The following is an 18,421-nucleotide window of genomic DNA, read 5'->3' as shown; positions in this document are numbered from 1 at the left end:
CTGTGGTTTTGGGGGGCCATTTTTTTTCAGTCCCAAAAGGCCTCTGTAGCACCGGAATTTTGATACATTTTAAGGTTTTATTTTCATTTTTAATTGCTGCAATCTTTAAAAAGGGTCCTCTAGAGACCACGCTGATCAAGGCTCCCTAGCAGATTCTTCATAATTTGCCGAGTTAACCTTGAGGCTGTACCTTGTGGACCTAGCAACCATCTGCTGATACCAATAACCCCTCCCCAAACAAACAAAACACCATGCATGAAGGGACTCGACTTAGCATTCGTAACAGGGCGTCCGAAGACAAAGGCGCCAGGAAGACCAGGTCGCTTATGCCCTTGTTTCTGCCTGACCATGAGCACACCCTGGCTGGCCTGTGAACTCCCGGAGACTGACCTGCTCCTTGATGCCTTCCCACGAGCACATCTGCTCCCGCCATGCAGCCCATTCCCAGGATGCAGACCACGATGCCGACGAAGTGCACAGCCTTGTACCGGATCAGCAGGAAGAACCAGGAGAGCAAAATCACCACCGGGATCACAAAGCAGTCCAGGAGCTGTTGGGAAGGAGGAGGACAAACAACAGCAGGCGCTCAGGGAGGAAGTTCCCCACGTAACAGAGAAAAATCATTTAGTTCTGTAGAAAAGGTTATGCATCTCCCCTGAACCTGTGATTTTTATTTAGACCCAGAATGTGTGCAGTTAAAGCCAACTCTGCAACAAAGTAATCTTTCTTTTTTTCATTTAATTGTAAACTTCTTCTAAGTCTTGCAGAAAAGGAGTGAAGGCAAATCGAAAAGATGATTGGGGGAGGGGGCAAGATTCTGCAGCTCCTAGTGTGTCCAGGGCAGCTTGGCCTCCTGCCTTCCTCAAAGCCGTGGCAGCGCCCAGGGGAAGATGTGAGGAATGGGAGAACATTCCCGTCATTTTAGACTGTCCCAGTACTTTAGGAGTAGATCTGGGAATGGGAGGTGAGGATGCAGATGCCTTATAATGCTTTATAAATTATTAGAATTTAGACAAGATGACACCTAAAAGTTAAACTTAGTTTTTCCTAGACAATTGTCTGTCCACCAGTAAGATACTTTAACTTGTCCTTGAAGTTTCATTCTTAAAAGAAAAAAAGATTGCTTTAACTACAAATACAATATTAGCCTCAAAAGTTTATAAGTACTTCAGAAAAGACTGTTGTAATAGAGAAAAAAAAAAAAAAGAGGTTGAACAGAACATATAAAAAATGACTGATTTCATTTCTTTGATATTTTCCACAAATTGTGAGATTCCATCTGACTAATAGGAGCCCCAAGATTTGGTGGAGAATTCACCTAGATCATGCAGATTATGTTGCAAGATATATGGTGAAATGAGGAGCACCTGGTGCCAGAAGTCAGAAGATCTGAATTTTAGTTCTAGATCCCCACTTACATGAGTTTGGCAGAGCACAAACTCACAAAGCCTCGATTTCCTATGAACGGAATGAAGCTAACAAGCCCTGCATACTTTCCCACCACATCATTGTGAAACTCAGAGACGATGCACCTGAAAGGACCTTGTAAATTACAAGGCCCTCAAAACCTGTTTATAACCCTGCTTCCAAACAGATGATCTGGGCTTCATGGAACTGAAACGCCATGGTTCATCTCTACGACACCCTGGTAAGATGCAGTGAGCTTCACATCTCCACGGGATAAACTGGATGTCCCATAGGACCTTAAACTCTGTGTAACAAACGAGAAACACAGGAACTTGCCCCACTGTCCTCCTCTAGAACCCTAAATATGGGGCCCCTATGACCAGCAGCCAGATGCGGGTAGTGCTCCCTGCCTCTCTTGTCACCCTCACTGCCTATGATCTAGTGATCAAAAGTTCTGTTAACTTCATCTTTCAAGTGTTGCTCAAAGCTACTTGCGCCACCCTCACCCACTGCTGCCACCTTGACCTAGCCGCCTTCCTCTTCTGCCTGGAATATGCTGTTCCTTCCCGCCGAGGACCGTCACTGCATCTGTACTGCTCCGCCCCAACTCTTGCATTCCACCTCCTGCGCAGCCCGCACTGACGGGCGGCCTCCTCTGCAAAGCCTCTCAGCCCCCGCCTGGGTCAGGTCCTGCTTGATGCTTTCCTTGCATCCTGAACTTTTTTGCAGTGCCAGTTGTAATGGTCCTTAATTATGGAATTATTGGCAAAATGTCTGTCTTCCCCAAAGTATCTGCAAGTTCACGAGGGCAGGGCTATATTCCCAATACCCAGAACACCGCCTGGCTCATGAGAATTGTTCGATGTATCTTTATTGAACATATAAATACCAGAATTTTTAATGATCAGAAATATCAAAATGGAGTCCCCATGATTCATCGGAAGTTGAAAACTGTTTTTATATTCTGAAAGCATTCCAGAAAGGTTAGAGTGGCTTTTTGGCACTGTAAATAGCATTTGAAGGCCCCTCTATCACTGGGATCTTTTGTGACCCGTGTAGACAATCACAATTCTCTGTGCACTGGTCTCCTCTTTGCAAAAATGGACAATCAATCAGAACATTTAGCTGCCCCAGGGTTGCTGTGAGGTGAAAAGGTGAAGCAGGGCATGTGAATGCTAAGTAGCTCTGTGAAGGCACAGGGCTGAATGGAGGAGCTACAGTATTCCTGGAGGGGCTATGTGTAGAGGGTGGCATCACCGTGGGGCAGCGAGGGTTGTACTACAGCACACAGTTGCTCACTGCACAGTTAATTAGCAAGTTAATAAGTGAATGATCCTGCTTGAGGCGGTAATATGCTCTGAGGCAGGTTTTACAACGTGCCACAAATGCCACTTAAGCATATTAGGAAATTTCAGTTTGCCAGTGATAACTGTTCACTGGGCATAAAACAGTTGGTGTTTTGTCTTAATAACTGAAAATGATTGATGCAACAGTTGAAGTATTTAGCTACATGCTTTGTAATTGGGATTTCATTATCTAGCTGGAAGCCCTGGGTCAGTGGAGCTGAAGGTGTCCAATGCTGAGTTATTGAAAGCAAACCAGGCCTCCCTGTGGGGAGGGCTGAAGTGAGCCTGGTGTCATTAGAAACTCCAAAGCACCTGATGGGTCCTGCGATCTATTCCCTTAATGGGCTGAGTTGAAAATCTTTCCATGTAACTGTCAGATAGTGTCAGTCAAGAAGACTTTTAGAAAGAAGAGAAGGGGGAAGGAGGATACTACCCAAACCAGGGTTTCTGCAACATTGAAACTTGGGGAGCTTGGCATTGGGCGATAGTAAAGGATCAATAATTGGTGGCTGAATGAATTAACGAATGGACAGGCTCTTGGGTATCACTGTAAGAAGGGACATTAGACATCATTGAGGCATTACTGGCAATTCTTCATTTTGCAGGACTGCTCCATTCTATGCTCTCTGTAATACATTTAACATTCTTGGGCCCTTACCGCTAAAGAAATGCTGCTACACTTTATAAATGCCCCTGAGGGGTCAGTATTGCCCCAATTTAGAAACACTACAATCCCTTTATTTAAAGTTTGAGGACTTCGAAGTCCCAAGCAGTGAAGTGATGATGTGCTCATAGCCACAAAATTGTTGGTATCAGCAGTAATTCTGTATAATGCTGGTTTTTTTAAAACTGTATTTTAATTGAGGTCAATGACAGGAATATTTAGTTGCTATAGCTGGAGGTCTCAACATTGCATCTGTAACTACAGAAAAGAAATCATTTAGTAGCTGCTGTTAGTAAAGAGGCTAATATTAATATTTTCTAGTGACTTTTGGTCATATAGCATAAAACATACTTACAAAATAATTTTTCAATAGTTTTCTGGTAGCTTAAATCCTTAGCAAAGTTGTGGTTAGAATAATTAAAGAGAGAAGCATTCTAATAGATTCCTACAGCAGAGACAGTTAATAAATGAAAAATCCCCACCTCTGAAACTGTCATTAGTATGTTGAGTAGATTTAACTTTCTTTGCACGTATTTCTCTATCCAAAAAGAAATGATAAAATATCAATATAAAAATACACAAATGAATACTATTTCATAATCATGCTCTTGAAAGTTTCAAAGAACATTAAATACTCTTTAGGAAAGAACGTGTTCATTACCCTTTAGGTTTATATAGCATCTTTTTTCATCAGGATTTACAGTAATTTTACTCTTGTTATGTTATTAATTCTCCTACAATACCTTCCAGCAAAGCTTACCATCCCAAATTATCTGATTTTAATGATAAGACACTGAGGCATACAATGGCTTGGCAAATTCTCTAAAGTCCTGGTGATAATGCCAGAATTATTATTATTGAAGCTTGGTAATTTTAAATAAGATTTACAGTAGATTGCATTAAGTTTTTATTTATAGTTTGCAAAGCATTCATTTTACTTAATCCTTATCATGGCCCTTTAAGGGAGGTCTGACTATACTCAGTTTATAGATAAGGAAGTGACAAGAGTAAATCAAGTTAGTGCCAGAGTTGAGGCTAAAATAATAGTCTCTTCTGGACTCCTAAGAGCTGAATTCAAGAGCAACTTTCAGAAGTTATCTAAATAAATAAAAATAAATCTGTATTGACAATGTAGAACAACAGAAGAGACTCAACATCAAATAACACTAAAGTTTATTTTTTTAATATGCTGAAAGATCACAGCATTATTTAACTTTTTTCCCTCTTCCCTCTCTCTTTTCTCTTTTCAGCTCCAGCCAGTCCCTTACCACTGGATCTGTCCCTGCAGTCTCTAATTAACTTGTTATGCACCGTCCCCATCCTTCACTTCCTCCTAATAGCCCCTCAAGCTTCTCTTCCTTTCAGTGCTGCCCCCACCATTTGTTAATGCTCCCCAGACCCTGGTGATCTGTGCTCCCTCATAATCCCTGTCCCCACACCCTAACGTGGTTCCTGCACTCCCCTAGTAGTAGACATCTCAAGGACATGCACGTTTCCAGTGTAAGGGCGAAATCTGCGTTCACAGCCTGTCAAGCTTCCTCATAGTTGCTGTTCGCCCCGCCGTGTATCCTGGTCTTAGAGAATGTTTTCCAAGTCTGGTCCACACGAGCTCCCAACTCTGAATCTGGGATCCATTAGGAACCCCACCAAGGGCCAAGGGACTTCTGCAGGACAAACCCTAGTGAGCCCAAGCCCTGAGGGAAAGGTGGGAAGAGTAGAGAAGCGGAGAGGAACTCCGCTGGTCAGTGGCGCTTCTGCCTCGCACCTGCCCGGGTACAGTACAGCGGCTACAGGCCCCTGGGACGTGAAGTTCCCACGTCCAAGGGACCTTTACTCTCTACTCTTTTTTTATTCCCCCCTGGTCGAACCCCTTCGGATGGGCTCTCGTGCCTGTTGCAGGGACTGCTCCCTCCACGCGGCACTGCAGCGCGGCATCCCAGCCCGGGTGGCATCTAAGGCCGTGGCCGGCAATGCCTGCGCGGACACCTGCCCAACATCGCGCTGACCCGGGGTCTATTGCTTTCCCACCCTCCTCGGTCGTGGGGGACTCTTCTGGGTACTTATTCTGCAGGCATTTTGTTATGAAATATTTCTGTGCACTTCGATTGAAACAGGCTGGCTCTGGTCCCCACAGAAGCCCACAGGCAGCACCGGGCGCACCGGGCCCCGTCTTCAGCCCACTCAGTCAGCGCTGGAGAGAAGGGACGATTTTCCCTGCCTTACCACACAGCCCGGCTGTGCCCACATAAAGGAGTCTCTCAACAAAAATGTAATAAATAAAAGAATGTTGTGTCCTCTTGCAGGATTCTGAGTTCCCTGAAGGTATGGAATGTGTCTCATTCATCATATTCCTCCACTGTATGCACAGTACCAAGATTTAGTAGATGCCCAACAAATGTCAGTGGAATGACAGAATGCCTTTTTTTCACTAATTTTTCTCTTTCTCTAATTTTACGTCTCCCATGACTGCCATTCTGCTGATTTTATTTACCCTATTTCTTGTACAAAATGTGAATTTTATCACTTCGACTGAAGTTGATGTGTGCCTATACCTTTATCATTACACAGTGATTTTCAGAGTTTTAACAGTTAAGTTATACTCAGACATTATAGCGTTGCTTGATCAGGTTCGGCTTTTAAATAGGGGTGGAAATACTTTATATAATTTACCACTTTTGGTTGTACAGTCTGTGGCTATGGTTTTGTTTTTTCCTTTAGAATTTTTAAATCTCAAGGGCAAAGTCTTTGATAAAATACTGATAAACTATATTATAAGTATTTGTTACACGGGTTATGCTGTTTCTGTTCTGGAACATTTTAAAAATTCTAATTGTCTGTCCTGTGGAGCAGGCAGTGATTTTCTTCCAAAAGTTTTATACACATTTGGAGAAAATCACTTTATATTTATAGTGTATTGTCTGATTTTAATGCCCATTCTTAGCCAAGCTGCTAGCAGGCCTCAGTTGGGCCCCTTTCCTAAACTGAAATGGAAGAACTAACAAGCTTCTATTAGTGTTGTAATATGTAAAGTAAACCCAGCAAAAATTCTTTTAAAGCTTGATGATCCCCAATATAGTCACCACTGCATGTTAAAACAAAAGAAATCATCATTTTTTTTAGAAAAAAAAAAAACTAAAACATATATATATACTAAATCAACTACATATACTCACAGACCTGAGGGCTGGTTGGTTGAGGGCTAACTGGCATTTGCTTGATAATAATACTACATTTTTTTGACTTACACAGAATCTCATTGCATTTAACTCTAACCACCTTATAATTATCATGGAATTATAAGGTGGTTAGAGTTAAATGCAATTGTGCAACATGACCTTCAAAATTGGTGCCAAGTGATTAAAGAGGGAAAATAATATAATTCTTGTCATGACCATACAAAGCCCAGGAACCTCACCTGTGGGTTGTACCCTAACAGCCCTGCTGGTATCATGCTTAGCATTGGATAGCTGCATTCTTCTCTGCCTCTCTCTGTCTCTCTCTCTTTCTCCCTTATTCCCAACAAAACATCTATACTAGAAGGCTTGATGAAGGAATTCAGTTTTATTAGACTTATTCTTGGCCCATAATAATGTGCTTACTGCAAAATGGCCCCTGGTCCTCCACAAAATGTTCTTAGATTTGGGCTTGTTGGAGAGTCATCAGAATATAGAAACTCCTTTATTCAAAACAACACTTTTTTGGCCAAACATGTACTTATATATTTATTTATACATACACTTATATTCAACACATTCTACAAGTTAAAGAAGTGCAGAAAAATTTAATGAAGAAAATAAAAATCACCCATCATCACAGCAACCTGAAGTAGCTACTGCTAAGACTTTGATGTATTCCCTTCCAGTTTTGGAATAAAAAAATTGAGATTACACACAAAAAATAAGATCACATGGTGGATAGTAACCTCCTGTTGTTTTTTTCATTTAAATGTAAACTTAACTTTGAATATACTTTTTCATACTTTTGATTTAAAACAAAATTTTGACTGAGATATAATGCACATACTATAAAAATTACCTTCTTAATGTATACAATTAAGTGGTTTTTAGTGTATTTATATAGTTGTGCAGCCCCACCACCACATCTATTTTCAGAACATTTTCATGATTTCAGAAAGAAACTCCATACCCATTAGCAGTCACTCCATATTCCCCCTTCCCCACACCTCCATGCAATCGCTAACCTACTTTCTGTCTCTATAGATTTGTCTATTCTGGATATTTCATATAAATGGAATCATTCAATACATGGCCTTTTTGGTCTGGCTTCTTTCACTTACCATAATATCTTCAAGCTTCATCTGTGTTGTAGCATGAATCAGTCCTTCATTCTTTTTTATTGCCAAATGATATTCTATTGCAGGGATATGCCATATTTTATTACCTATGCGTTATTTGGTGGACATTTGTGTTGTTTCCATTTCCTGGCTAATATGAATATTCCTGCAATGATCATATGCAAAGAAGCTTTTGTGGGGACATATGTTTTTGTTTTTCTTGGGTAGATACTGAAAAGAGAAATTGCTGGGTCTATATTTAACATTTGAGCAACGGCCAAACTGTTTTCCAAAGTGGCTGCACTATTTTACAGTCCTGCTAGCAATGTATGAGGGCTCTAATTTTTCCACATCCATGCTAACACTTTTTATTCTGTCTTTTTTATTCTAGCCAACCCAGTGAGTGTAAAGTGTATCTCATCATGGCTTTGATTTGCATTTCCCTAATGACTAAGGACATTTAGCATCTTTTAATACACTTATTGGTCATTTATATATTTTTCTTGGAGAAATGGCTATTCAAATCTTTTGTCCATTTTAAATTGGTTTATTTGTCAATATTTCCTTTTATAAAGTACTATTTAAAATCATTTTTCTATTTTTTGAACATTTTTATTGTTCCCAGCTCTTTTTTTCTTTTGTAATATAGAAGTATGTGTGCCTCTTTATTAACATACTAGACAACAAAATCTATTTACAGATGTAATAACTTCCACAAATTCAAAGATGTGGTGAATATAGTTGATATTTAATGAAATTTTCAAAAACTATAAAATAACGTAAATATCTATGATTTCTAAGTCACAGGTACAGCTTATGCTGGTGATTGAAGGAAACTTCACATTTCAGTTAGAAATTCATGAAAAGTAATTTTTTTCCAAGATCTGAATCACTAAATATCATTCATAGACTCCTGTAAGTGTCCCTACACTTCAGATTAAGTACCCCTGCTTTAGACTTTCAGAGAAGAGGCTGCAGAGATCATCTTATTCCATGCGTTCATTTTACAGATAGGAAACTCTGGTTCAGAGACATTATCCTTGAGTTTGTGGCCTAGTCAAAAGCTGAATTCGTATTTCCTGGCTCCTTATCTAGTATTCTTTTGCCACAAATACCTTTTTCTAGGCAAACCCACCCCAGCAGGTGAAGTCTCCTTAGCCTTCTGTTTGACTCCAAATCCTGGTTAGAACAGGGGTTAGAAAAAAATGGTTCATGGGCCAAATCTAGCTGGTCGTCTATTCTTGTAAATAGAGGATTAAAAACAATTTTTTTAAAATTAGAGAAATTGTAAATTTACAGAAAAATCATGTAAAAAATACAGCATTCCCATATACCCCCAATTGTTGACATCTTGCCTTAGCGTGGTACATGTGTTATAATACAGAAAAGAATATTTTATACTTGTACTATGAACTATTGTCTATCATTTACAATAGGGTTCACTGTGTCGAAAAGCCCTGTGCTTTATCTTTCAATTTTTATTCTAGTAACATATATGTATGACCTAAAATTTTCCCTTTTAACCACATTCACATGTGTAATTCAGTGCTGTTACTTATACTCACAATATTAGGCTACCTTCCATTTCCAAAACTTTAAAAGCAATCTAAATAAAAACCATGTACAAATTAAGCATTAACTCCTCATTTTCTACCCCTAATCCAGCTCCTGGTAACCTATAGTCTAGATTCTAACTCTATGAGTTTGCTTATACTAATTATTTCATATCTGTAAGATCATACAATATTTGTGACTGAAAAATATGGAACACTTCACAAATCTGCAATGTCATCCTTGCACAGGGGACATGCTCATCTTCTCTGTATCTTTCCAATTTTAGTATATTTGCTGTTGAAGTGATCATTCCTAGCTCTTCTTAAATTAAAAGATGCTTCAAAATCAAAAGATGCTTAAGATGTACATAAACTTTGCCTATATCTCTGAATTTTTCCTTACAGTAGATTCCTAGCCATGAAATTACAGGGTTAAAGGGTACAAACTTATAAAATTTCTTGTTGGTTTGTAATATTGTTTCTATGGTATATTTTATATACATTATTTCTGTTTTAAGGTCACATGTATCACATTGCTGTTGCTTTACAAATAAATTTACAAATAAATGAATTTTTTGCAATAATGTCTTCTAATTGGTTTTCATTTTTCTCAAAACTACCTTAGCTGTCCTCATGTATGTTTTCTTCCATATGAAATTTACAGTCATTTTTCAAAGTCTTCAGTCTTCCTGCACTTAAAAAAAATGCCCAAGGATTTCAAAGAGTTTTTACAACTTTCATGATCTCATTGCCAAGTTAAATAAAGGCTTCTGGAATAAATCTACATCTTTCTCTAAACTCTTAAAGAACTGCAAATAAAATTTTTGAATATGGATATTTGTGCTTATTACAGCTGTTGGAAAATATCAGTTGGGGATAAGTTTTATTTTTTCAAGAAGGGCACAGTGCTGATGATATCAGAAAAATTTGCTAGAGGTTTTTGTTTATTTTAACCAAACCAGAAAATCAGAAGGTCACACAGCAACTTAAAGTAAATGTTCTACTTTAGGGCTATTGTTAACTTTCTTCCTTGAATTGGCTATAAAGAGTTTCACCAAATTAATAAAAACTACTTAAAAATCCATTTTATTTAAAAAAGAATGAATAGGACAACCAGCAAGATGGTGGTGGAGTAAGGAGCTGTTAGAGTCAGCTCCTGCTACAGGGCAGTTAGTAAACCCCTAGAGCTATCTGGAGCTACCTGAAGTACCTGTTTGGGGGCTCTAGGAGACCAGAAGAGCATCCTGACACATCCTTGAAGAATGGAAGGAGGAGACTGCCCATCTGCAGAGAAGACTCATAAGTAGAGTGTTCCATGCAACAGAGGCCAGTGCCCATCCTCCACTGGAAGCACAAGCTGCCTTGGGAGCTGTTCCATGGCTGGAATTAGAAGCTCCACTTCCCAAAAACAGGGGAGGAAGAGACAGTTGGGCACAAATTTCAGCTATTTATTAGTATACTCAGCAGGCTAAAGTATAATCCTAAGAACAGCTAAAGTTTGAACCTGTCCAAGTCAGAAAAAGGCCGATAGCCGCCATCTTAACTCTGCACCTGGCATGAGGAGAAGCGGGGCTGACTGAAAATCACAGTGCTGGTAGGAACTGGCTTCTTTCTATCCAGGTCAGATGGCAGTTCTAGCATAAGACCCAGCTCCCACCTCTGGCAGGAAGGAAGCTGGGGGGACCTGCACCAGTCTACCCAGGTAACTGCAGGTACACTGGCTGGCACAGACTGAATAATCACAAGTCTACTGGGGCACTGCAGTCATCTTGGACCTGTACTGCATAGATTGCTGCCCACATGTGCAGCTCCATCCCTGCCCCAGGCAGGGGAGAAAGGGGCTTCTAAATCTTCATCAGTCTCTCTGGGCACCTACAGTCTAGGCCTACATGACTTGGATTATTCCACACAGCTGTGACTCTGCCCCTACACCTAGCAAAGGAGAAAGTTGGGAGAAGCTTCATTGGTCCCTGGGGCAATGAGGGCAGCTTGAGCCTCCACAGCTTATAGCACCAACTACATCCTTGGTTCCTACTGCACACCCAGAAAGGTAGAAAGGGCAGGAAGCCCTAAACTAAAGAGAAAAAACTGCCCAGGATAAATACTCTAGTAAGCCAGATGCCAAGACACCAATAAAAAATTACAATCAACACCCAGAAACAGGAAACTATGGCCCAGTTAAAGGAACAAGATAAGCCTCCATATGACATAAAGGAGTTGAGACAACTAATCATAGGTGTTTAAACAAATCTCCTTAATAAACTCAATGAGATGGCTAAAGAGATTAAGGATAATAAGAAGATACTGGAAGAGCACAAAGAAGAATTTGAAAGCATGCATAGAGAAATAGCAGATCTTATGGAAATGAAAGGTGCAATAAATGAAATTAAAAAACATTGGAATCATATAATAGCAGATTTGAGGAGGCAGAAGAAAGGATTGGTGAGCTTGAAGGAATGGCCTCTGAAAGTGAACATACAAAAGAACAGATGAAGAAAAGATTGCAAAATATAATGAACAAGGTCTCAGGGAACTAAGTGACAGCAAGAAACGTGCGTCATATGTGTCATGGGTGTCTCAGAAGGAGAAGAGAAGGGAAGCGGGGCAGAAGGAATATTTGAAGAAATAATGGTAGAAATTTTCCCAACCCTACTGAAGGACATAGATATCCATGTCTAAGAAGCACAACATACTCCCATTTGGAAAAATCTAAATAGACCAACTCTGAGACACATACTAATCAGAATGTCAAATGCCAAAGACAAAGAGAGAATTCTGAGAACAGCAAGAGAAAAGCAGTGCATAATATGTAAGGGATACCCAGTAAGATTAAGTGCGAATTTCTCACCAGAAACTTGAATGCAAGAAGACAGTGGTGTGATATATTTAAGATACTACAAAAGGAAAACTTCCAGCCAAGAATCTTATTTCTGGCAAGATTATCTTTCAAAAATGAGGGTGAGTTTAGAATATTCACAGATAAACAGAAACTGAGAGAATTTCTAAGCAAGAGACCAGGTTTTCAGGAAATACTAAAGGGTGTGCTAGAGCCTGAAAAGAAAAGACAGGAGAGAGAGAGGCCTGGAAGAGAGTATAGAAATGAAGATCATATCAATAAAAGTAACTAAAAGTATCTGTAGCAGTTTGATATGGTTGTGAATTCCAAAAATAGATACTAGATTATGTTTCAGGTCTGTACCTGGGTGTGATTAAGTTGTGATTAGGGCTTTGATTGGGCCACATCATTAGGGCATTGGGTCCCCACCCTTGGTGGGTGGGGATTCCCAGATAAAAGGGATGGCAAAGGACAGAGCTGAGGGTTTATGATGTTGGAGTTTGATGCTGAAGCCTTAAGCTGGAACCCTGGGAAGTAAGCTTACAGAGTAAAGAGAAGCCAGCTCCAGGAAGAGAGGAACCCTGAGCCCAGGAAGAAGCAAGCCCTGGAAAGGAAGGAACCTTGATCCCAGAGAGAAGGAAGACCCTAGAAAGGAGGAACCCAGGAAACCTGAACTCTCATAGCTGTCAGCAGCCATCTTGCTCCAACACATGAAAATAGACTTTGGTGAGGGAAATAACTTATGCTTTATGGCTGGTATCTGTAAGCTCCTACCCCAAATAAATACCCTTTATAAAAACCAACACAATTCCTGGTATTTTTTATCAGCACCCCTTTGGCTGACCTATACAGAACCAAAAGAGTGGTGAAAACAAAATATAACAGATAAAACCCAAATATTCAGGAATAAACTTAACCAACAATGTAAAGCACTTGTATTCACAAAACTACAATTCAATATTAAAAGAAATAAAAAGAGACCTAAATAATTGGAAGTACATTCCATGCTCATGGATTGGAAGACTAAATATCATTACAATGTTAATTCTACTTAAATTGATACACAGATTCAACACAATCCTGAAAAAAATTCTGCCAGCATTTTAAAAATAAACTGAAAACATGATTATCAAATTTATTTGGAAGGGTAAGGGGTCCTGAATAGCTAGAAACATCTTAAAAAGGAAAAGCAAAGTTGAAGGACTCTCATCTCCAGACTCTAAATCATATTACCTAGCTACAGTGGTAAAAACAGCATGGTAGTGGCATAAAAACAGATACATAGACCAAAGGAATGAAATTGATGGTTCAGAAACAGACCTGTACATGTATGGTCATTTGACTAGCTTGTCAAACCCAGCCATTCAACAAATGGTGCTGAGAGAACTGGATATCCTTAGGAAAAGAAGGAATGAGGACCCCTATCTCACACCTTATCCAAAAATTAACTCAAAATGGGTCAAAAAGCTAAATAGAAAAGCAAGAACCATAAAGCTTCTAGAAGAAAATGTAGGAAAGTATCTTCAATACCTGGTGGTAGGTGGTGGATTCTTAAAAGAGATAAGAGGAGGACTGAGATGGACTACTAATGTTTAATATATGTAGAAGTTTTAACTAGCTTTATTGTAAAAATGTGGAAATGTATAGAGTGGATGGTAACGTATAGTGAGAAACAGCTAGTTTATAAATGGGGATGTGGCTGAAAATGGTAGTCTAGGGATATAAATGCCAATTGTCAGAATGCTAGAGAATAATCTAGGAATTGGATAGCACAGGAAACCCAGAGGTAGATGAGAATCATGGTTGATGGTATAGATGCAAGAGTGTCCTTTGTTAGCTAGAGAAATGTACATCGCTATTGCAGGGTGGTGGGAATGTGGAGAAGCATGGGAAAAATACAACTGGAGTGACCTATGGTCTGTGGTTAGCAGTAATAATGTAATATTCTTGCATCTATGCCAAAGATGTAGGTGTTGATAATGGCAGTATATAAAATGTGTGCCAAATGTACACTACAGACTTGGTAACGATCAGATGATATTATCTTATAATGTAACAAATATTCCACCACAATGTGGTTTGTTGATAGAAGAGTGTTGTTTGGGAATTCTTCACAGGTGCATGATTGTTTTATAAGTTTATAACTTCTGTCATAAAAAAATATATTTAAAAAATAATAATAGGGTGGGTTGGGGAAAAATACACTTTATAAATGTAAGATAAGGACTATAATTATGTAGTAAGATTTTGACAATATTCTTTCATAATTTGTAACAAATGTCTCACTACAATGCAAAGTATTGGGACCCCTGTATGATGTTATGCATGTTTGATTTGTAAGTTCACAACTTTTATTATATACATATTGTTTATGTATATTCATATATAAATGATATAAAGATAATATTAATAATAATAGGGTGGGTTGGGGGAAAATAATTTGGTTAGTAGTAATGTTTTGACAATGCTCTTTAATCATTACTTAAAAATGTTTAATAACAATGCAAGGTATTGGTGGTAGGGAAAGGTATGAGAGTCCTATATGGTGTTATATATGTTTGTTTTGCAAGCTCACAACTATTACTATACACTTAATGTTTATGTATGCTTATGTGTGAGTGTTATACTTCAGTGAAAACGAAAAAAAAAAGAGTAACTTTGCCTAGAGGTGGAGGCAAAGAGCAGTAGGCTACTTATTTCCATAAAAGCAGGAAGTGATTTTTTCTAAAACATCAAATTTTTAACTTAGATTTTACTACTTTCAATGAGTTACTTTAACACATGAAAAAACAAAGAGTTATAAAGTTAGTATCTCATGGTATTTTATATATTATGATTTATATGTTTTGTAACATGGATGAAGATGACAAGGAAATCTACCTAATACGGGAGAATTGTTCGGCAAATTAATAAGAGATATTTCAGGAAATCTCCACAGCATTCCCATTTTGTGCTTACAAACCTAAAAATTCAGCACGGCTTGCTCTTTACCTTCAATTCCTTCAATTTATAGCCCTTGCATTTCCTCAGAGGAGCTGAGTATAGCATGTTTTCATTCTGTTAAAATGCCTGTATTTACAGACTGTCTTTTGTGTCTAAAATGCTACATGTACTGTTTTCTTCTTTAATGTTGGAAACTTATGGTTCCAATCACTTTTCCCCTCCTCTGGATTCTAACTGGTAGAAAATAATAGCTTCACCCATTTGAAATAGCCATTTTTATAGGTCAAATTTGGCAATTTCACATGGGGTTCAGCTGAGAGATTCAAGGGGATCAAACACCAGCTCTATCAATGAGAGACCTGGATTGGAGAAGGCACTTTTCCTATCTTCCACTCCTTTGACGTAGCCTAACCCTTCTTAGGCAGATGTATGGGGAAAATAGCTGTCCGTCCTGAACCCTACCCAAAATCCTTCCAGCCAGAAAAATTCCTACCACTCCAAAAAGCAGGCAGAAAATAAACAAACTGAAGATGCCTTTTCCCTCCTTTTTGCTTTCTTGTAAGGCCTAACAACTCCACTAAGTGGTAAAATCACCTATTGGTAATTGAAATATCTATTTCCTCTTTGGGTGGAGCAAGCAAGGAATGGAGAGAGAAAGGAAGAGTTTTCTCCCAGAGTTTGAAAAGGAGTGGAAGTTTCCCCTGGCCTCAACCCACTGAGGGAGTCTCTCTATGTCCCCGCTATCCCACGCTTGGCTTGGGTGACACATATGCTCATGTAAATGCTCATTTCTTCCTGAAGGATCTACATATAATATTAGGCATACAAATCGCTGGAAGAGGAAAATCAGAATCTATAAGAATAACATGTTAATAGTAGATACCTTTGAATGCAGATAACTGAATCTTCACTACCCCACTCCCAAATTTTCTGCAGTTTCCAAATTTCCTCTCTGTAGCATATACTACTTTCATAATTTTAAAACTACACGTTATGAGAGTGTAAAAAAATCTACGGCAGTCTGATGACTCTTTCTCAAAGGAAGCTGCTGGTTTGCGTTACTACAAAAAGGGGGGGGGGAGATGCTATCCAAGTGCTCCCAGTCCAGTGGCGCATAATGAGGTGACCTCATCCTTTTTCTAATGCTCTCTGCCCAAAGGAGACCCACATTGCCAGCTTTCAGCTCCTCATTAACGTTTCCCTCCAGCGATTCACAGGGAAAAGGCGCCCCTCACCCTGGGCAGCTGTCAGAGGCTAAACCTGAGGCCTCTGGTAGTAGATTCCAGCAAAGAAAACATTTCCCTACTCTCTCTTCCTCTGCTTCTAATTGGCAATTCTCCCTTGTTTCTAATAGTGACATATATTATAAATTCATCTTCGGTGAGTAAAACCGAAGCTTTAACAGGGAAGGATCTTAAAAAAGACAAATTTCACAGATATAACCTAAGTCCTCTTTCACTGACAGTACAGTGGAAGAAAGCTGAATGTAATTTGGGAAATGCACATTCACATGCAATCAATAACCATTTAATTGCCTGTGGTCTGGTTACATAACAATCCCAGAGGCATTTTAAAAGCCGGAACTGCAGTATAATCCCAGGGGGTAGCATCTTTTATTTGGAATAGAATTTTCTGGAAGACAATGCCTACCCTTCTATTTTTTCCCTGCCAGGGCTATTTTATTCGTAACATCCCCCCCCTCTCCCTCACCAACTGAATACCTTAGGGCTTAATGCTTAGGATTTACTGTTTTAAAATATTCATATTGGACAATGGCCCTCGAGGGATCCAAATGAATAAAATGTGTCATTGTGCTATTTGACAGTCGTTTTCCAGGAAATGTCCTATTTTCAGGATTTATAAAAAGATTCTCACCAACCCATTTCTCTTGCTACTACTGATAAGGACTTAAATGTGAATTTTATATGTCCCCTTGTGTTAGTCTGTCAGAACTTCCAACTTGTTAAAGTATTTTCATTTTGCTTTTTTTGCTTCAACTCTCAAAGGCAAAAGAAAAAAAAGAAAAGAAAAAAAAGAGGACACTGAAAACTGGGACAAGTACCTAGAAATCTAGGTGTCGGGAAGATACAAGTAATAGGAAACACAAGCTCTCTAGTTCTGCTGTACAAAAAACTGCCTCAGGTGAGAGAAAGGCTGTCCCAGAGGACAAATTCTTTCTGGGTGAGCATCATCCAAGCTTTAATCAGCTTAAGAACAAGCTGTTTATCATCTCACCAGTTTCCAAAAGAAAAGAACAAGAAATTAATATTTACTGAGGTCCACTATAAGCCAGACACAACACTAAGTTCTTATATTTTTCCTGTTTTATAGATGAAGAAGAGAGTCCTCAAAGAAGGTAGGTAACTTTCTGGAAGTCACACAGTAGTAAGTGTCAGAGCCAGGATGTGATCCCAGGTCTTCTTTCACAAACCGAACAAGCAATCAAGGTCTGGTTAGAGTAGAAACTCTATCAGAGCCAGTCATTACAGCAGTTGTCAGCTGTGTCATCTCAATCTAGCAGTCTTGAGGCTACTCAAAAATGATCACTGTTAGGAAGTATTGTTCTGCATTTTCTATATTACATATGGTATAGGTTTATAAGCAGAAATTTGTGAGAATTAGAATAATTTGTTTTTAGTGATGGGTCTCTGACACTGTGGAGCCAACTTGAGTATGTCTGGAGAAGTCGGTGTCTTAAGTGAAGCAAGCACTAACTTGTATTTCTTATTTATAGAATTCATGAACATAAGAACATTAATAATAACATTAAAGAAAGTGCACATTTCAAAGCACATATTGAAGGAAATGGAAGTTTTCTGATAAAATATTAATTTTGCATTAATTTTGCATTACTTTTGATTGCTCCCAGCACTAAAACAGCAGGGAGAAATAATTTTAGAAGCTAGAGGAAAACATCTTGCACTTTTTTTGGGGGGGGGTTGTCTATTTCTAGGTCTATCTCATTGTTATGGGTTTTATTCACAAAAAGGTAAAATTAGATTTTCATCTCTCTATGCTTTTATTTATTCATTGACATATTGACTGAATGCCTACTATGTGCCCTTTCACCACACAAATGCTCAGAAAATCCTTTGGCTTTATCTTCTAAATGTATCCAACCACCTCTGGTCAGCTCCACAGGTAGCACCTGGCTTCAAGTTAGCATCATCTTTACTTAGTAGGGTCCTAACTGTTCAACTGTGTCCACTCTTAATCCTACACAGCCAATTCTCCTTTAGCAGCCACCGGGCTCTAAAATGAAAATCAGATCACATGGATCCCCTGCTCTAACATTGTAATGATTTTCCTCAGAACAAGTCCAAGTGCCTTTCCATTACCTACAGAGCCTTATATGATCTGGCCCCTACCTCCCTTTTC

At 39.0% G+C, this 18,421-nt stretch overlaps 1 protein-coding gene and 1 non-coding gene across 3 annotated transcripts in view; both read right to left on the bottom strand.

Annotated features, from left to right (window-relative positions):
- Positions 1-18,421, bottom strand: part of SLC35F1 (solute carrier family 35 member F1) — a 416,388-nt gene that overhangs the window by 44,141 nt on the left and 353,826 nt on the right. For both annotated transcript variants that reach the window (XM_071218638.1, XM_004457695.5), the window contains one exon: positions 391-550. In XM_071218638.1, coding sequence (XP_071074739.1) covers positions 391-550 — 160 coding nt within the window. The remainder of the gene's footprint in view (positions 1-390; positions 551-18,421) is intronic.
- On the bottom strand, positions 9,468-9,571 carry LOC111763953 (U6 spliceosomal RNA). Its single transcript, XR_002796675.1, has one exon. It is a non-coding gene; the product is annotated as a U6 spliceosomal RNA (small nuclear RNA).

This window comes from Dasypus novemcinctus, chromosome 11, assembly GCF_030445035.2.
Source record: "Dasypus novemcinctus isolate mDasNov1 chromosome 11, mDasNov1.1.hap2, whole genome shotgun sequence".
In the NCBI taxonomy this organism is placed as follows: Eukaryota; Metazoa; Chordata; class Mammalia; order Cingulata; family Dasypodidae; genus Dasypus; species Dasypus novemcinctus.
Note: the sequence above shows the minus strand (reverse complement) of the source record. Positions and strands in the feature narration are given on the sequence as shown.